General features: G+C 40.0%; 1 protein-coding gene across 3 annotated transcripts in view; it reads left to right on the top strand.

Annotated features, from left to right (window-relative positions):
- The window catches only part of LOC131250933 (ACT domain-containing protein ACR12), a 47857-nt gene that overhangs the window by 5512 nt on the left and 20657 nt on the right, over positions 1 to 21688 (top strand). For 2 of the 3 annotated variants that reach the window (XM_058251342.1, XM_058251337.1), the window contains exons 2-3: positions 13156 to 13210; positions 14451 to 14573. In XM_058251342.1, the coding sequence (XP_058107325.1) occupies positions 13156 to 13210; positions 14451 to 14573 (178 nt within the window). The remainder of the gene's footprint in view (positions 1 to 13155; positions 13211 to 14450; positions 14574 to 21688) is intronic. The other variant, XM_058251351.1, reaches the window with a different exon arrangement.

The following is a 21688-nucleotide window of genomic DNA, read 5'->3' as shown; positions in this document are numbered from 1 at the left end:
CTAGGGCCATTGTAATGGTTTTTTTGCCATCCAACCTCTTGATTAGGTTACACAGACCTTGATGAAGTGAAAACATAGTTTAGATTGTGTTAGAATTTTCCACACGTACCATTTTCAAGTGTTGGGTATCAAGTGTCATATGCAACTAGAGTATCAAATAACTTCCCTTTATGAAACTTGGAGTGGATTGTGTATGACTCCTGTGTGGGGCCATAGAGATGTACGTCACAAATCCACTCCGTTTCTTTTCGCACTTAGGCGCATAGCGTGCCGTTGGTAATGATTCTACTACGGTGCCACAAATTCGCAAGCTGATGCCATCCACTTTTGTCTCTTCATCTCGTTCTAAAAAGCGAGTTTTGTCTTATTGTTAGAGTATAGACGTGACTAGAGAAAAACTTAAAAGGTCTCTCTAATACCATCTATCATCTAACTCTCTAAACTCAAGCTTTTATTAAAGAGAATAGGCCTTTGAGAGGCTTCTCTTCGATAAGCTAGGTATTAGAGTTAAGAGCTAGAGTGGCCTCTTTTCTACGCCCTAACTCTCAAAATCCCTGTTCAAGATTCTAATAGCTTTAAGGGATCTCATTGTGGCTAATCTGAAAAGCGGGGTCCCTTTCACCCGCACTCTCCACACTTCCTCCACCAATGGTAGCCAAAGAGGCATGATCCAACCACATCTTCTCGAATCTAAAGGGGGACTTCTTGCAGCACTAGCTGAGTACCTGATCAAGTGGTTCACAGAAATTGAGTTCGAGCACGTTCCCAGAGATGAAAATAGGTTAGCCGATGCCCTGGCTACCCTTGCTTCGGTTGTTCGGCTCCCTGTTCATCGATCGATGGAGTCTCTTGTCATAGAGAAACTCTCAATTCTAGCTACCGAGAGGCACCCACTACCTCTTTAGGACATGATTCTAAAAATCAAGCAGATCCAAAACTCTGGTGGGCCATACCACATGAAATAGTGGGGATTGAACACCTGGCGGCGACAGAAGTTTTGTATCAGATGGTATTTGTTCCTACTGTTTATTTGAGTGGTAATAATTCTATGAATGGTTTGGATGGCATATAAATGTCATGGTCAGCTCTATGAAGGTTTCAATGGTGGATGTTGCTGTTCCCAATGTTTTGTGGTATGGCTAACCACCTAAGTTTTGGATTTGCCCGACTTTTAGAATACTGTCCTATTGTGGTCTTTCAAAACAGATGGTAGGAGTGGATTTGTGACGTACATCTCTATGGGCCCCAAAGTTTGAGTTTCAAGTGTAGAAATGCTCCAGTGCTCTCAAAGCACTGTAACTGCAATTCCCTAGTTGCAAAAGTATATTGGACAGTCCAATCGATCGATCTGAACTGTCCAAGTTTTTCATTCACTATCATGCAAAAACCACATTGATCGGATACTCCAGTCCATCCTTGATTTGGCCTTTTTTCCTATAGCCATCCATTTTCCAATCCATGATAGGATGATTGCGATTGCCTAGAAAAATAACTTTTTAGAACAACAAGAAATTCATGATATGCCTAAGGAATAAGATAAAATTGCAGATTGGACCTATTTTGTATAAGTGGTTTCAACCGTCCATACTAAAGGTCATTGATAAAATGGCTAAGATTTGTTAGACCATAAGATATTTGCAAGACAGTCCATGAAGGGTTAGTGAACCTAATGAAGAGTCTAGATCAATGGATTGGACCGTTATAAGTGTCCCAATGCAACTAGGAGCACTATAAGTTATTGTGCTCTGAAAATCACTGGAGTAGTTCTCTTTAAGGAAAGGCTGAAAATTACACAAATGTGCACTGAAATTATCAAAATAATGTATGTGGACGGCATAACAACACATATAGCTAAATTAGTTGGAGGATTTGTGGTGGAAAATGACCCAATGAAGGTTAGAACCATCTTGAAAATAAAAAATGTTTTGGTTTTTTTATAGCTAAAAAATGTTTCTTATGGCAGTGCATGCTTTTTGGGCCCTGTTAGATGGGAACTTATTATTTAATGCATTCTTTGTGCAAATTTTTTATTCCTGAATATGCAAATATGTGTATTTAGGCATTTCCTGAAGTTTCACTGAAAAATCCCACCATTTTCTGCATGTTTCCCCCATTTTCCCTGCATTGGTTGTGGGACTGAGATATGGTTCATTTGACTCGGGCTGACACCTATTCCTTCACATTTTGTTAATATCACATTGCACCCAATAAAACATCTTCTACCACCCAAATCTGATAAAGAAGAGGTCAGAAATTCCTTGGTGTAGAAAAGTTTGAAGAGAAGGGCAAATAGACTAGCATCATTTACGTCTTGGTCGTTAAACAAAACAAAAACTGTAAGATGTTCTACCTCCTATGCAAGAGCTCCTTCATGAATATGGAGACTTGGTGTTTGAAGAACTCCTAGCTAGAACATTCAACACCACAGATTTTAGTCTCTCGGGTTTGAGTCTACATCTTGTGGATTATTGAAAGAGCCTAGTCGAACATGCCGAGTTCCACAAACAAGTTACTAAATTGCTACAAAAGGATGTCATCATGTGTTATTCCTACATTAGTAACCTCTAAGAAAGATGGATCTTAGAGGATGTGTGTGGACAGTCGTGCGATCAATTGGATTAAAATCAAGTACCAGTTTTCTATTCCTCATTTGGATGATATGCTATAGATGCTGCATGGAGCGAAGGTTTTTTCAAAGATCGACCTAAGGAGCAGATATCATCAAATATGTATCTGGCTTGGGGACGAGTGGAAGACCTCATGTAAGCCTTGAGACAGGCTGTACGAATGGCTCATCATGCCATTTAGCCTTTCAAATGTGCCGAGTACTTTCTTGAGGCTGATAACAAAGGTACCCTATCCTTTTCTAGTAAATTTCTAAATTGTTTATTTCGATGATATTCTTGTTTTTAGTCCTGATTCATCTGTTCACCTTGATCACTTACGGCAAATACTTGATGTCCTATGGTGGGAATCACTATTTGTTAACTTGAGAAAGTGCTCATTGTCAACAGTGTTGTGTTTTTGGGGTATATTATGTCTGCAAAAGGGATCAAGGTTGACTAGGAAAAGATCAAGGCCACTGCGGAATGTTCATTTGGAGGCTCACCCCATGAACCCTTTCGGAAGTCCATTCTTTCCACAGTTTGTTAACATTTTATCAGAAATTTATTCAAAATTTCATACGATTATTACACCTGCCACCTATTGAATGCATGGAGGCAAGTTTGAATGGACTAAAGTGATGAACCAAAGCTTCAATACCATAAAAAAGATACTTACAGAGGCTTTGGTGATTGTACTTTCGGACTTAAATAAAGTCTTAAAGTAGAAAATGCTTTAAATGTTAGCATTGACACAGTGTTGAGTTAGGAAGGAAAGCTGATCACTTTTTTCTGTGAGAAGTTTAACGATGTACGAAAGTACTCTATAATCTCGAGTTCTATGCAATGGTACATGCGCTATGACATTGGAGGCATTACCTGATTCATTGTGAATTCATTTTATACTCGGATGATATGGTGTTGAGATATTTCAACTTCAGGAGGCCAAAAGAAGCCAGTGTTGGTCATGCGAAGTGGATGGCTTTTCTACAAGAATATACTTTCCTTTTTGTGTTACAAAGTTGGAAGTCAGAATAAAGCAACATGTGCTTTGAGTAGGAGGGTGGTTCTACTATCAACACTTGCTATGGAGGCCGTGAGATTCAAGGCATTAAAAGAACAATACAAGACAACCCCCTTTTTAGCAAAGTGCTCGACAGATGTGTGGATGATCGAGATCCAAAATGTGAATTCATCTCACACTAAGGATATTTATTTAAGGGTTCTCACTTATGTATTCTTGAAGAATGAGGTTGTGAGATTCAAGGCATTAAAGAACAATACAAGAGGACCCCATTTTTGGTGAAGTGCTCGACAGATGTGTGGATGACCGAGATCCAAAGTGTGAATTCATCTCACACCAAGGATATTTATTTTAGGGTTCTCACTTACGTATTCCCTAATAATCATTGTGAGAGAAGATCCTTTTAGAGTCACACGGAGGGCTAGGAGGACACTTTGGAAGGGATACAACATTGGCTATGATATTGAACGATTCGTAGCTCGATATCGCTGTGTTAGTTCTCCAAAAGTTAGATGCAAGATACAAACATTTATATGCCACTTTCTGTTCCAATCACACTATGGGTGGACATTTCTATGGACTTCATTCTGGGACTTCTTAAGACTCAAAGGGAAGTAGATTCAATTTTTTGTTATGGTGGGCTCTTTTTAAAGATGGCCCTTGATGCAGGACATGGAAATTCAAATATGATGTGCAAGATTTTTAGGCTTTAGATCACGTTAGTTTAGAAACAATTACACAAAATTCCATATCCTACACAAAAGTTCAAGCATTCAATCAAGGGGAATTTATGAAGGCCTAGGCCTACACAAGCTAGGGCTGGATCAATCAAAATTATAGACCAAACAATAATCAGAGGAGGGTAAATTCATCCACACATGCACAAAAATAATTCCCCAATCTAAGGGGTTCACAGATTTCAAGTTGGGGAACCTAAAGGTTGAAGAAAGGGCGTAAATTGGGAATTTGAGTAATTTAGGGTTAGGGTTAGGGATTTGGGGTGAAAGAGGGGTGAAAGAGAGGAGAGAGACGAACCAGAGATGCGTCACACGCGTGGACAGTGGTGAAGGCCCAGATGCACGTGCGTTGGAGGTGTCCCACACATGTGTGGGGCCTACAAATCAGAAAACGGCCAGCTTAGCCCTGGTCGGACAGGGGTGGGCCACAAAACCTCCAAATTTTAGCCTGATCTGATGCACGGTCTGTGTGTGGTGCTTTGCCGAAGTTTCAGCCCTCTTGCAGGGCCAGATTCTGGAAATCTGCTGTAGAGAGAAAAACTGCTACAATAGAGGATGGATTTGAAGTGTAGATGATTGTAGGAGGAGAAATATGGATGGTTGAAGGTGGGGGCGAATTGGGAAAGGTGTGGCTTCGCACCACGATAGTCAGCCCTTCGAGGAATGGAAGGTTTTACACCCAATTGGATCTCCACAACTTAGAAATTTAGAGGAGCAGAAAAATGCAGAAATTTTATTAATCTTCTATTAAAAAAACTTACAAGGGGTGTCTATTTATAATAAAACCCTATACTCCAAAACTTGCGCCATGTGCGCAACCTATTACTCAAATATGAAGTAACCATAAATAATAACTAATCAAAGCAATCTAAACCATCTATGATGTTCCTAATAACAAAAATAATCAAAACTCAAAGTACTAGATCGCTTAGAATAGTGGGCCACGATCATGAGAACCAATGGCGGGATTCACATGACGATCGGGTCTACTCTAAGGGACCAAAACGCAGTCCTCTAGTTAGGAAGTCCTCCTTAGACATTGTCATTGATCTATATCGATGGTGGGGTCCTCCTTGCGTACGTGCGTAGGGGGCGTGCGTGTGCGCGTGATGTCCCCATCAGCCCTCTTCAAATCATTCAAAGGGATGATGGACGTTGCACATATCGCTAACATATTCTCACAGAAGTTGTGTGGTTTCATGAGGTACCAAAAATAATAATTTTGGACTGCGATTCGAAGTTTGTGGGGCATTTTATGGAAGCGGTTGGAGACTATCTTTATCGCATGCTATTATCAAACAGACGACCAGACCAAAGTAATCAACAGGAGCTTTGGTAACCTCTTGAGGAGTATCGTAGGTGACTACGTATCTCAATGGGACTTGGTTGTACCCCAAGTTGAGTTTGTCAACAATAGTCCAATAATCGTACCATTGGAAAAATTCTTATTTGAGATCAAAAATGGGAGAGGTACACATCTCATGTACTTAAGTACCTTTACCGGTATGAGATTAAGTGAGTGAAGATGTTGATGCTTTTACAAGGTCAGATGAAAAAGAAGATTGAAGAGAGCAACACCAGGTATTGAGAAGCTGTGAATGAATATTGACGGGAAAAGATAAAGAAGGTGACGTAGTTATGGTTTCTCTTCGCAAAGTAAAGTTTTCGAGGGGAACTTACAACAAGTTCAAGTCGAAGAGGATTGGTCCATGCTGAGTTAAGAGGAAGTTGGGTGATAATGCCTATATGATTGAGTTTCTAGATGACTTATATCTTGTCAACTTTCAATGTGGCAGACTTGTTTGAATACCATAGCGAGGTGTCTAACATGAAAGATAAAGTCATTATCGATATGAATAAACAACTCATGAAAATAAAGAAGGAAGAAGTTGAATAAGTGTTGCTCATGAAAACTACTGATGCTTGATGGGGCCAATTCAATCAATGCTTGCTGAAATGGAAGAACGAGCCCTATTTGAATGTATATGGATCACAAGTGACGAATTGAAGAGATTGGATCCAAGCCTCTACTACTTATATGCAGTGTTTTAAGTATCGACAATCTCATCCGATATATCCCACGATATATCTTGTATCCCACCTATGCGATACGAAATGCACAAATAGTGGGATATATCCGACATGTTCGATCCAGTGAGCATTTTTGTTTTTTGATCCTTTTTTCCCCCCCTATTAATCATGTTAAATTAGTGTCAAATTGTTACAAATCCACGATTTTTCATTTTTCCATGAAAAATCACGCATTGGAAGCTTCAATTTTGAGATTTGGAGGAGATTGGCTGAGTTCCAGAAAATTGAAAAAATAAAAATTTCTCAATTTCTTGCAAATCGGTTGCAATCTGTGTCCAAACATAAAATCAAACATGATCTAGTGATTCTTCTTTTGCTTTTGAATGTATTGCTTTTTCTTTTTTCCACACATTTTCTTACATTTATAAATTATATTAATAAACTTTGAATATACTTGCATCAATTTAGTTAAACAACGCATAGATAAGGATTGTATACAAAGAAAACATATTATGTGCACTTGTTTTTTGTAATGTTTTGATTTATAAGTGTGTATTGATCAATGTTTGAAATATCGGTATCGCACAATGTATCAATGTATCGCAACCTTGGGATACAGATACGTATCGGTTATCGCATGGGATATATCGTTTGTATTGCGTAATTTATCGCACTTTTTGGGAAACATGGGGAAACATTGGGAAAATGGTTGAATTTTTCAATGAAACTTCAGGAATTATTTAAAAAGACCTTAATACACACTTTTAAATCATAAAATCTTAAAAAATAAGTGCACATAATAGGTTTCCTTTGTATAGGATCCGAAGTTATGCGTTGTCTGGTTGAACAAAGGCAACTATATTCAAATATGATGCATAACTTTTATAAATGTATCAAGACATGAATGAAAACACAACCAATGTATTCACAAGCAAAAGATATAAAAATAAATTAATATTTTAATTTTTTTTAGGTGGACCATGATACAGGAAACAGTGGTAATCAACCATTACAAACTTTTCATGGGCCACAAGAGCTTTGGATCAAGCTGATATTTGTGTGGTCTCTTCATCCAGGTCTTTGTGACCTTACCAACAGGCAACAAGTTGGATGGCGAATAAAAATTCCAGTGGACCGTATGGAGTTCTAATGGTGGGGATTCAATCACCACTATTAATAGTGTTGTGGTCCACCTAAGACCTGGACCTGCTTCATTTTTGGGATCATGCCTGAAAATGAGCTTTAAAATGGATGGACGGTGTGGATGTGTGGATGTAAGGCACATGCATTATAGTGGGCCCCACAGTTAGGGATCCACCAAAACAAGGACGCCAATTCCCTGGATTGCCTAGCCAAGCGACTACCGACAATGCTTTGTGTGCCCCACCATGATGTGTGTGTCCTATCCACTCCATCCATCCATTTTTCCAAACTATTTTATGGCATGAGCTTAAAAATGAGGCAGATCCAAATCTCATATGGACCACGCCACGAGAAAAGTGGTGATTGAACACTTACTGTTAAAAACTTGTTAGGGCCACAAAAGTTTTGGATTAAGCTGATATTTGTGTTTTCTGTTCATCCAGGTGTGCGTGACATAATCAACGAGTTAAATGACAAATAAATATCACGGTGAGCTCTAGGAAGTTTTTAATGGTGGGCATTCAATCACCATTGTTTTCTTGTGATGTGGTCCACTTAGATTTGGATCTCCCTCATTTTTTAGCCCATGCTCTATATTAATCTGGAAAAATAGATGGATGGCTTGGATAAAACACGTATCGGAGCCCACATAGCATTAGGCAATTGGCGTCCCCAAAACAGGGACGCAAATTAGGTATTACCCGTGTAGTAGCTTAGTGGGTGTTGCCCCTATTGTAGGGCCCACCTTGATGATGTTGTGTATATCAATGCTGACCATTCGTTTTTCTAGCCCATTTTAGGATGGGATACCAAAAATTATGCAGATCCAAATCTCACCTGGACCACATCACAAGAAACAGTAGTGATTTAGTGCCTCACCATTAAAAAATCCAAAGAGCCCATCATAAGGTTTTTGTAATGTTTATTTGCAAATCCAACCTGTTGACAATGTCAAGAAGATTTGGATGAATGGAAAATAAAAATATCAGATTCATCCAAAACTTTTATGGCCCATACAAAGTTTTTAATGGTTATTCATCACTGTTTCTATTGGTATGGTCCACCTGAGATTTGGATTTTGATGATTTAAGATCTCATCCTAAAATGAGATGGAAAAATAGATGGTTGTCATGGATATATAAAAAAAACACATCAAGATGGGCCCCATATGGTTAGGGTATACTCACTAAGCTGTTCCTCGGTAACTGCTAATCCACTCTCCACTCTCAGTTCGCGTTGCATAACGGACGAGCGATGTGAGTGGGACCTTGATTGTAGGCCCCACCATGATGTATGTGTTATATCCACACCATCCATCCATTTGGAGAGATCATTTTAAGGAATCAGCCAAAGAATGAGGCAGATTCAAAGCTTAAGTGGACCCCACCACATGAAACAACGGGTATCGTGATGCCCACCATTGAAACTTTTAACGTTCCTAGGGCCCATAATAATGTTTATTTGTGATCCAACCTGTTCATAAGTCCAAGGAGATATGGACTAAGGGAAAACACAAATATCAGCGTGATCGAAAACTTCTTTGGCCCTCAATAAGTTTTGCTATGGTAAATGTTCAATACCCACTGTTTTTTGTGATGAGGTCCAATTGAGCTTTGGATTTGCCTCATTCTTTGTCTCATGACCTAAATGGATATTTTAAAGCGTATAAATGGAATGGATATACAATATATACATCAAGGTGGCCCCACTGTAAGGATTGCACTGTCCTAAATACACCGTACATGCACCAAATCCACTCCTTATATAAGGAGAGAGTTGACGAAACCCTCTCGAATCGTTTTCTTCTTCGTAGGCTTCGTTAGGTGCTGGATTTCGGTTCAAAAGGCCCAAAAATCTCGCTGGAATCCCTACCAAAATCCCGAAAACCTGGGTAGCAATCTGGTTTTTTTTTCAGGAATCTCTCTGAAAGAAAAAAAAAAGGGGGGGTTTTACGATTTTCTTACTTGATTTGGCGCGCTCAATGTTTGGCCCACCAAATCCGGTCGAAGGCGACTACATCTTTAGGTAAGAGAGATTTATCTATATATATTTTCGAATTTGTGGGCTAGTAGAGAGGATTTTGCCTCATACCGCCGAAAATGATGCCGCTACAGAAAGATTCTGTGGTAGGTGGCTGCAGAAGATTTCGTCGATATCAACAGATATCGACGATATTGTGTATAAAATCATTGGAAATTTTATGATACATTGAGATATATCGTCAATATCTGCAATATCGCACAATATTTTGCAATATTGTGTGATATATTGCACGATACAAATAATTCCCTATTTATTTTTCATTTCTGAGCAAATTCCATGGAGTTTCGTATCGCTGGCCAGCGATAATGATAATATCGGCCGATAGTATCGATATTACGAACACTGGTATTGATGTCTTTTTAACAATAACTGAAGTTTCATTGAATTCCCAACATTTCTCTATGTTTCCAACAACAGTGATACATTATGCGATTCGATCGATATATCCCATGCGATAACCGATACGTATCCGTATCCCAAGGGTGCGACATGTAACGCGATACCGATATTTCGAACACTGCTTATATGAAGCTGTCCAACTCGCTGGAGTTGAGTTTTTTCCAACCCGAGGGAAATGATGCAAGCCTACGGCCCACCGTAAGCCCATCATGTGCTGATTTTGGATGGTTTATCAATAGATTTGGGGCCTAAATATTATTAACTGCAATTTACTATTTGTGGATGATATGGGGGCTGATTTAAAGATGTGATTGGAGATAGGCTGAGTCAAAGATATGATTGAAGATTTTGAGGATTATTTCCAAATTTGATTTTTTTTTTTTTTTTTTTTAACTATATTAGGTGTTGCCATCTAAGGTACGTTAGATTTATTCCAAATTAATCTAATAGTTGTGGGGATTTTCATTAAAGATTCATATAGGGTCTTGGGGACCCTCTCTACTCAAATATTCTTGTGGGTGTATGCTTGTCCATTTCTTTGCTATTCGGATGTTGAGATCTCATTGACTTGATAACCGGGTTGCATTAGGTCATAGTTCCTTTGAGATCTCATGGACTCATTAACTGGGTTGCACTAGGTCATAATTCCTTAGTGATTCAGGTATTCGAAATTTCCAAATTGTGAGTTTTCTTAAGTATTTTAAGTGAAGTTTGATGTCAATAAAGTTATTTCCCCCACTACTCAAATATTCTTGTGGCTGTACTCTCCATTTCTTTGCTATTCAGATTTCGAGATCTCAGTACTTGATGACCAGGTTGCACCAGGTCATAATTCCTTGGTGATCCAGGTATTTTACCAACGACCCTAAATATCGTTTGTGGGAAGACTACTCATCTAGCACTTGGCCAGAAATTGCTTCTGCATTTGGTGTGGTTTGACATTTTTAAGCATGCTCCTTGTGCTCATCATCTTGATGCTGTATATCATAACCCGCAGACTGCAGTACCTAAAGTTTACTCTTGCGAAACGTTTATTAAACTCTGATCATGGTCATCTGTACCTCAGTGGTTATTGTGGTAGTGGTTTGTTGGATCAACTGATGATGGAAGATCTACAAGTGGTTACTGTAACTTTGAAGGAGTTAACTTAGTGACTTGCAAGCAAGAAGCAAAGTGTAGTTGCTTGATTATTTGTAGTGGTGATGGCAAATACAACTTGTGAGCTCATGTGGCTAAAGTTCTCCTTGAAATGGGTTTATATGTTAGTACTCTAATTCGCCTTCGTTTTGACAATCAGGCTGCCACAAACATTGCAAATAATCCAATTTTCCATGAGAGGACCAAAGTTATTGAAGTAGATAGTTACTTTGTTTGGAAAAAAAGTGATGGAAAGTATGCCATTGATTCATTGGGGGAGTACCGGAAGTGTTAGAAAATGTTATTGTAAAACATGGCTGTTTAACTTTTGGTACTCCATCAGTGTACCATATCTTTTTTGTATTGTTATGTGAGGACTTGGGTGTAAGAAATGTAAGAGAGGAGATCATTGATTCTTTCTTTATTCTCTCTTCTTCTTCATTTCTTCTCCATACCATGAATCATAACACTACCATTGCCTTCATGGCTGATCTTTGGTTGATCTCCACCACTCCGATGCAACGCCCAAGGGTGGCCATGATTGTATCATGATTCATGAGCCCATGCTACCAGGCAGATATGACTTAACCAAATCCATTGACGTTGCACTGAGTTCTGTTCCTCCGCCTCAGACAAAAGGTTGAGTTTCTTCACAAGCCCATACAAATATCTCCCCCCCTCTCTGGACCCTGATAATCTTTCCTCCGACCTTGAGGCCATTGATCTCCCTCATTTATCCTTTGCTTCTTCCCACCTCATCCTAATGAAGGGGAAGCCTCTACCTCTATCCCCTGTTGCTATGATCATCTCTTCCACACTCTAGATTGATTTGGATGTTGTTTCCACCTGCCAATCTCGATTTCTTGTGGACAGTGTGTTTGAGATAATGTTACTGCTCCATTCCACCGTGGATTTTTATTTATTTATTTATTTATTATTATTATTTATTTATTTTTTATGGATTTGGATGCTTTTCTCTTTTCTTTGAACCATCCTCCATTGGCCCTTTTGTCCTTTGGTCTGGAGTTGTTGCCAGCCTCCATAGGCCTTAAACTGACAAAAGGGAACACAACACGTTTTTGGAAGTTTTGCTTTTAGAGGCAGATGGGATGTGCCCTGCCCTGCCCCAAATTGCAATCGGAAAGGGGAAGGATTTCCACTTAACAGTTCACATTTTCCGAACTGCCCAAATCAGATGGGTTTTGTGCAAATTGTTTTTGTCTAATGTTAGATTTTGTTGATGAGACATGAAGCGCAGTATGAATGTATGATGATCAGTATAGTTATTCTGGTGGGTACCTCAACGAAGATATTCATACCTAACCATTGATCAGTAATATCTGCTTTCTTAATACTTCCATCATGGAATAATTTAGTATCTGTGGAGTTGCGATGGTAATGATGAGATTTAGATGAATAATTATTGACTTGCTACTTCAACTTCTTTACCATTGAACTTCTAGTTTTTTTTTTTTTTAATAATATTTTTTCCTTCAAAAAATTGTGCAAGTTCTTTCTTCACTGTTTCAAATGTCTAAGTGTATGTGAGACCGCTTTGCCTCTGCTTTCACTTTTCTGAACACAGTTATGGTTTACAAAGCTTGATCAATTGCTTTCAGTTTAATTCATTACAAATTAAATCAATAGTGACTGGTTCCTCATATATCAGATTTCGTCCAATCTCTATGACTTGTTAGTTTGTCTGATTGAGTTTTTCATAAAACCTCTGGGATATTTTCCTTCTATTGTTTCTGCTAGTCATTTTTCTGGCATTCAACATATTCTATCTTGACCCTTGTTTGTACAAATCATGCTAGTGTATATTTTGTTGTTCGTTTGTTTTCATTATTCACTTTTATCCAACAAGGCATCAATACCGAGGGTTTGATGGATCTTTGATGTTTTTCTTAATATTGAGACACAAGACTGCTCATTCTGGTGGCTTCTGTACTATTAACAATCTGATCTCATCTGACTGTTGTATTCATAGATAGTGTGCTTTTTGTTATTGATAAGTCTTGCTCAAACAATGTTATAGGAATATTTGCCAATCTTCTATCAATTCATCAAGCGTGTTGGGATCATCCTCTTCGGTTAGTGGCATCTTCTCTGTTTGCTCAAATTTAAGTGTTGTCAATGTACTCTTGCATTTGGCTTGCTGATGAAACTAAGGTCTGCTTTCGGTGTCTATCACTTGAATATTGTTTCTTTTAGTTAATTTTTAAGAGGTAAACTCTTTGAAACGAGCTCATTACCTTTGTTCTAGGCAGACTGGACATACATCCTCTTTTCTCTGCGTACACTTTCCTGTGCATTCCATGTATTTGAATTTGAACACTTCTTTGTGTTTATAATGTGACAGTAGCATAACTCATGATCTCTGAAAATAAATTTCAACTTCACATCCATTGACAACTGTGCCGTTGATTGCTCACCTTGATCAGCAGTTCAAATAATTTCTTGGCTTTAGCACATAAGGTGAATCTACTGGTAGGAAGGAGCAATGCTATGGATTGGCCGCAACCTGTTCATGACAGGCTAAGGGTTGCCCAGGCATGGTCCAGGAGCTAATATAAGGTACCGCGCCACTCCTAGACAGCCTTCTGGCCAAGGACTAAGATCCAAGCCCAGCTCAGCCTGCTGTAACTCAGCTCTCCCATGCCCAGCGGTTATTATCCTGTGGGGCTGGGCCCAGCCAGGCTAGCCTGTTGGCTCTGCAGGAAGATATAGGCCCGACTGCTGCCCAAGGTTCGGTGGGGATCAGTATTAAGGCCCATGCTGTTCAAGTTATAGCCCTAAATATAGATTCCAGTATGTAATTCTGTTAACATGATTTTAGTTATTAAAGATAACTTGTCTCCAACTTCAAATGTTAAATGCCTCGTGCTCAATCCAGCAGGTTTTATATGACAATTGACCGTGATACAAAATTTCCTTATTTTCTGATCTTGTTATCTTTGTTCATTTTAAGCTCCATTCAAGGTTTTAGAACCAATTCTATTGAATTGCTGTGTTTCAATTTTGAGGGCATTAATTAATCGTTGCCAATAAGATTGCCTTTTGAAATTCTTAGAGAAGTCAATATTTTCAGGTGAGTAGTACAATTCACAACGGAACCTTAATTATTCTTTTTACCTTCTAAAAAATAAAACTCTTCATCATGTTAAAGATTCTCTGGAAGGCATACTGCATCCATTCACAGCGTATCTGATTTCCTCCCATTTCTTGTTGTGAAATTTTGCACGGTAGGGTCATGACTGCATATCCACTTCTTCATTTGCGCGGGAATTACATTTATATGTCATGATTTGTATAACATTTTCTCAATGGCAGAAGTCCGATCAGGGTGCTGATTATGTTCCCATGCCAATAATAGTGATTGATCAAGATTCAGATTCTGATGCCACAATTGTGGAACTCAGCTTTGGAGATCGCCTTGGAGCTCTCATTGACACGGTGAAATGATTATGCAAAGCCTCTCTTTCATAATGAAAAATATATTATTTCCAAAAAAAAAAAAAAATGCTCCTTGTTGATAATTATGGCTAGCTTATGGTGAGCAGACAATTCAAAAAAGGCTGCAAACTTTAGTGGAACAGAGCATACTTGAGTAATATCCCTATTGAACATTTTGTTCTAGCTGCTATTTATTTGGTTTTTCATATGATGCACCTGGCCAATGGATTGATTCATAGACTATTTAGTTGCCGTAACGTGCTCTAATTTTGAGGGCTGTTTGGATAGAGGGGAATTGTCTCAGGGTGAGAAATAGATCACATCAAAATATGCCTGAAATGTCTATTCTAAAAATTTTTGAATATGTTAATCTTTCGAACTTTGATAAAAGTACTATTCTGAATTGAAATTAAATACCAAAAATACCATCCATCATATTGCTACCAATCTGCCTTTTAAGATGTAATTTCACTTTTGTTTTGTGATCCACTCAATTTGGACTTCATGATTTGGATGCCTTTTGCATTATGGTCGTCACTATTATCGTCGTTGTTGTCATCATCAACACTGTCATTGTCAACATCATTTTGGATGGTTTTTGTGTTGTAGTCATCACCATCATGATCATTGTTGTCCTCGTCATTATCCAAAATTGGGTGGTGTTTTAGTTGTAATCATCAATATCAGAATCATCGACATTGTCATCCCCATCATCGTTATCATCTTCATCTTCATTATCGTCACTATCATTATCATTACTACACCCCCCCCCCCCCCCCACCAAAAAGAAAAAGAAAAAAAGATGGAGCATAGATACTATCTATGCCAAGCTTGGAATATATATGTGTAACCTGAGTGAAATGAAGAGCCTTAGTGAACACATCAGCAAGTTGGTCCTAAAATCCTAAAATCGGACAAAATAGAGATTTTTCCATTTGAAGCATTCTCACGTATGAAGTGATAGTTAACTTCGATGTGTTTAGTTCTTTTGTGATAGATTGGATTGTTTGCTTTGTGTGAAGCTGGTTGATTGTCACAAAGTAACTGCTACAGTGGTAGGTGTACTGTAAATCCCACTTCTTGCAACAATTTCTTGATCCACCAACTACAGGAGTCATGAGCCATTGCTCTGTACTCTGCTTTGACACTCGATTGGGCCACCACTCTGCTTCTTTACCATTCCATATGACTAGATTTTCTTCCACAAATGTACAATATTCAGTCGTAGATTGTCTATTTGCTGAGCAACCTGCCCAGTCTGCATGTGAATATCCTGAAACCTGAAGATAACCATTCCGTTTATACAAAATTCTTTGACCTAATGCTCCTTTAAGGTAATGGAAAATTTAAATAACTGCTTCCATGTTTGGTCCTGTAATAGTTAAGTAAATAGTTGCTTCCATGTTTGGAAAATTTAACCTGAAGAGAACTCATGACTTGGCTTACCACGCTTACTACATAGGATATGTTTGGTCCAGTAATAGTTAAGTAAATGAGTTTTCCAACCAATCTTCTGCGCCCTCCTAAATCCTTCACCACATTTCCTTGGTCACTTACATGCTTGTGATTGTCTCATGAATTGGCTTACCACCCTCACTGCAAAGGATATGTTTGGTCCATAATAGTTAAGTAAATGAGTTTTCCAACCAATCTTCCTTGCCTTCCTAAATCCTTCACTATATCTCCTTGGTTACTTACATGCTTGTGATTCGGATCCATTGGAGTCAACTAACTTGGTCCCAAGAAGATCGGTCTACATGAGTAACTCTAGAACATTTCCATTGAGATACATTAACTCATTTTTTGGATTTGACTAATTTTATACTGAGGAAGTATCGAAGATGACTCAGATCTTTTGTGAAAAAATGTTGTTGAAGATACTTCTTTAGTTTTTCAGTCCTCTTGTTGTCGCTTCCAATAACAAAAATATCATCCACATATACTACAAGCACAATGAGACCTGAAATACCTTTTCATACAAAAATGAAATAATCAACATGACTTCGAACAAAGCCATAGTTTAACACAACCTTGCTGAACTTGTCAAACCATGCATGTGGAGATTATTTTAACCCATCAAATGCCTTTCACAATTTACACACTTTGTTAGACTTCCCCTGAGCAACAAATCCGAGAGGTTGCTCTATATAAATTTTCTAAGTACAATCACCATGAAGGAAGCCATTTTTTTACGTTAAGTTGGAAGAGGGGCTAGTTGTGATTAACATCTATAGATGGTATAATTTGAATGGAATTCAACTTGGCCATGGAGAGAAGGTTTCACTGTAATCAACATCAAGTGTTTAAGTATGCTCCTTTAACTGTTCAATCGTAATATTAGGTTGAAACTTGATTTTGTAGACCCACTTGCAACCCATAACACATACCAGTTAGAAGAGTGGTAAGTTTTCAAGTGTCATTCCGATGAAGTGCATCCATCTCCTCTATAGCTTACTTTCGCCTCTTATGTGACAGAGCTTCCTCATTTAACTTTGCAACAAAGTCAGAAAACAAGGACATGGCTTAGTTGTGGAAATTTGGAGATAATCAATGAAAAGAAACATGATGATGGTTGGATGACACATCATGATTGGCTATATCATTTGTCCATTTTCGTTGTGAGCAGACCTTTAGCTAAGGCATGGTGGTAATGGAAGAGGTATTAGATGATGAAAGTTGGGCATCTTCGTTGACTGCAGCACGTATGGAAACGGTTTCCTATAAGGAGATTTGCCGTCTTTCGAGAAGAACATTATAGACTAAAAAGGTAACATTGCACACACATATATTGTCTTTGAAGTGATGGACTAGTACAATGATAACCCCCTCTATGTGCGAGAATATATAAGAAAAATACATTTCACTTTTCAGGATTAAATTTACCATGGCTAGACTCCAATTGATCGATAAAACAAAGCCATCCAAAAACTTTAAGAGTTAAGAGGACACAATGGAGTATCTAGGAACAAAACTTGATGAGGCAATTGACCCTTTAAAACGAATGAGAGAATCCAATTTATTAGAAAATATGTTGCGAGTATTAGATCACTCCAAAAACTTTTAGGAACATTCAGGTGAATTAACATAGCATGAGTTCGCAAGGAGGTGACGATTTTTTTTTTTGTTTTGTTTTCTGCAACCCCGTTTTGTTCTGGGGTGTGCGTGCATGATGTTTGATGTAGGATTCCTATTTCAGAAAAAAAAATGATCAAAAATGTCACATTTACTCGTCATTATCAGATCGAAATACATGTGGAATTAAACTGATTTTGCACTTCAATGTGGAAAGTCTTAAAAATAGAAAATAATTCAGTTATATCTTTTATTAAATTAAACCATGTCAATTTTGAACAATCATCAACAAATGTAACAAGATACTTAAATCTAGACCTACTAGATATTTTAATTGGAGTCTAAACATCTGAATAAACTAAAGAGAAAAGAACTAAACGACGCTTCTCAACACGTGGTGGAAAAGTAGCACGGTGATGTTTACTCAACTCGCAGACATTACACTATAGATATAATATTGTCGACAACATATGACACCTCTAAGAATCTTCAATGATAGATGACTGAGTTGGTAGTGCCATTGATAAGCTGTGATGTCTTTTTGTGTTGTTGCGCCCACTACGTCATGATGAAGATAATACATTCCATCATGGTTTTGTCCTCCAATCTTCCTCTTCATCTTTAGGTCCTAGAAAACACAATGTAAAGGATAGAAAGTGATGCAATGATTAAGGAATTTGGTAAGTTTACTAACAGACAAAAGGCTTAAAGGAAATTTTGAAATAAATAAATAAGAGATTAATGAAAGAGAGGACTTGCTTGAAAGGTACTTGTTATGGGGAAAACCAAACCGACCTGTTATACAAGATGTGCAACCAATCATAGATGGGGTATCTTGGAGCTATGTCAACTAAGAATTACCCGAATGAACTCCTTAACCTATCAATGCATCAACTGTGAGGTGAGCTGACATCGAAGGATCAACACCGAGCTGAAGCTCAAGGGCAGAGCTTAACAACTTGACTCACCTGCCGAGTTGATATGATCGACTCATACCTATGAAGAGGGATATCCGGAGAGAACCCCGCCTCATGCCAAGAAAAGGGAAGGTTTCGCAAAATTATAGCCGAAGAGCAAGTCGACTGAGGTGGTCTCGACGATTCTTTCAAAAGCAGATCCCCATTCAAATATGGACCCTTCAGCATCCTACCAGGATACGCAAGTCCAACGTATCCCACCAGGATACGATAATCCAAAAGTCGCTTAAACACCTTATAAATACACCCATTGCCATTGAAGGGGGGTAAGGACAAAAATCTCAATTTAAATCCCGTTTCTATCAATCCACCTGACTTAGGCATCGGAGGGTCCCTGGTCGTAACCGGCGCCCCCATTGTCTTTTGTCATGCTACTATTGCTGGTACTACGTCCACAGGGGTAGTCCCTGCCCATTGAAATTCGAGTAACAACATTTTGGCGCTGTCTGTGGGAAACGACAGCGAAGCCATTAAGGTTCTCCAACATCACTGTGACCTACCCGTTCTTCCCCTCCTACCTCAATGGCCAAGAAGAAGGGTATAACACTGTTCGCAGCCGATCTTGTATAGGAGCAGCCTGAGATTCCCCAGGCTTCGTAGTCAGCTCCTCGGTCTCGGCCACCATCACCAGTAAACATGCCGAGCTATCCACGGAAGGAGGCCCTCTGTCGTGACAGATGCGGATTTGAGGGCTACCCGGGCCTCGCCCCCTTGGCGATCAGCCGAATTGCTCGCCTAAGCTCGGGTTGTGGGGGGCTGTGCCTCAGAAATAGGGACTGCTTGAACCTCAGAGGGTTGGGCTTCGATGACAGGGGCCGCCTCCCTTGATGGGGTGACCTTGACCGCTTCCTAGATCACTGGCAGGTCTGAAGTGGTGGTGGCAGGAGTGGCAGCAGGGTCTGCAGCTGGGCTCGACTGACCTACCATGGACGAGGGGGCGGTACCCCTCCTCTTCGGAGGTGGTTTTTGCTTTTTCTAAGCCAGTTCGGCCTTAGAAGGAGCACAACGTTTGGAGTGAGGCTGGTCAGGCATCCTATACGACAAAAGGGAACGATTAGCAAATGGATAGAGATAAAATGATTTTCGACTAAGTCAACCTGGATATACTTGATATAGGTGGGGCAAGACCAGATTGGAAGAGTAGCTCGGGCGTGATCAACAACCTCCAAGACCTCAACTTAGTATCCAATGATCTCGCCTCGGCAATCCGGCTGTACTCCGACTCGCTCACCTCGGAAGGATACTTGGGTAGAATTGTCAAAGACCACTACAGTTAGAAATAGACTACAAAAATATAAGCTAAAAGAAAAGTCAATTTAGATATACCCGTCTTGGATGAGAAAAATGGGTTGAAAACCGAGGTCGTAGCCCATAAGCCGCTGGAGCCTCCTAGTATCCGGAGACCCAAAATCACATACTTTTCCACTTCTTATGTGAGGTCGGGGCGTCTGTAACAATGGCCTTACCCATCTTCGCCCAAGTTGAAAAGTAATACCAACCCTCATGACGGGGGTTGGACTTCACCTGGTATAGGTGAGAGAATTCATCTGCGGTTAGATTGGGCTGGCCGAGCTGAAACCACAGAATAAACGACCTCACCAAGGCTCTCCAGGCATTCGGGATTATCTGCCCGGGAGCCAGCCCCATGCGCAGGAGAACCTTCCTGATTACGCGATGGAAAGAAAGTCTTAAACTGCACCGTAGGGCAACCAGAAACATGGCTACCTCGCCGTCCATAGGCTCACTTGGAATTTTGCCAAGTGCGGGAGCTCGGAGCACCACTGAGTCTGGAATGTGGTACTCCGACTTAATCTGCACCAAGTTGGATTCCGTCAGCATAGACCCAATTGGCCTGGTCTCTTCTGACTCCGCCAAAAGACTGGCTGACCTCTTCCCTTGCTGGGGCAGACCCCTCAGCGTCCATTGGTCGCTCAACCGAGGATTGAGTGACCATCCTAGACCCATGGGATGCCTGGAAATCTCTATTGCTCATCATAACCAGTGGAGATGGCGGATTCTTTAGTAGATCCCAATCGTCCGGTCCCCCATCACTCTGGAACGTCGTTGATTCCTCCCATTGGGTCGACGGACTTGACATTTTTTGGCCAGAATGATGATTGGAAATCAGGGGCCCATAAGATAAGTGAAAAAGGGAGAGAAGATAGGAGAGACGAAGCTCACTGGAGAGGGAAGCTTTTGGATTGCCGAAAATCGCAAAGTCAGGCTGGGGCAGAGAGGAGCTGAGGAGCGACATGGCAAATAACCCTTGTATTGTTAGGGTTCATCCCTTGTATAGGAAACCCGCTCGTACAACATTCAATGCCTGCACTTAATGTAGTAGCCAAAACGGCTCCTCGACATGTGGAGCTCTCCCACTCGTTGAATTGCTCGACTCTCTAGAAGATGCCACGCGTCAGCTCCCCACAAGCCAGAAACTGAACAAGCTTGTTGCCAACGCATGTGACCTCGAGCTGGTGCACGTTACCTCAAGCGTGCCATATCATGATTGCAGACACACCTTGATTCCTGCGCCCGCCGCTCTATTCCGCATTAATGGTGCGCAGGCTCGACACCCTAGGCACAAGATAGTCCGACCTCACTAATACCGACTTACTTCCCGAGCCCGTTGCATGAGCTTGAAAGTAAGGGGCTACTGTTATGGGTAAAAATAAACTGACCAAAGAAAAGATGTCAGCTCGGACCTCTACGGTCGTCGTGTGATCAACCAGCACCATTCACAACCAAGGAGCTCCTCAACGGCTAGAAAGCAATAACACACTACTAAGGAAACGGTCTACTACTCGAGCTTGACCGCCAGAAGATGAAGTACCTCCGCTTCCATCAAACACCGAACTCTTCCACAGTCCCATACATTTCTGAGCTGCCACCCGAATCGTTTCTTGAGAATAGCTCGTGTCCCATGCAGTAAGATGAAGAGGATGGTCATCCCTGATTCCGTGTACATTTCGCTAAGGAAAGGACCTCGGTCTCAATGCTCGGGCAACAACAGGTCGGTAGGTCGACCATCTGCTCGATACCAAGGGAAAACTCGACTACAGCTCACTA

Source organism: Magnolia sinica, chromosome 1, assembly GCF_029962835.1.
Source record: "Magnolia sinica isolate HGM2019 chromosome 1, MsV1, whole genome shotgun sequence".
NCBI classification, from domain to species: domain Eukaryota; kingdom Viridiplantae; phylum Streptophyta; class Magnoliopsida; order Magnoliales; family Magnoliaceae; genus Magnolia; species Magnolia sinica.
The sequence above is the reverse complement of the archived record's forward strand: the minus strand, read 5'-3'. Positions and strand labels throughout refer to the sequence as shown.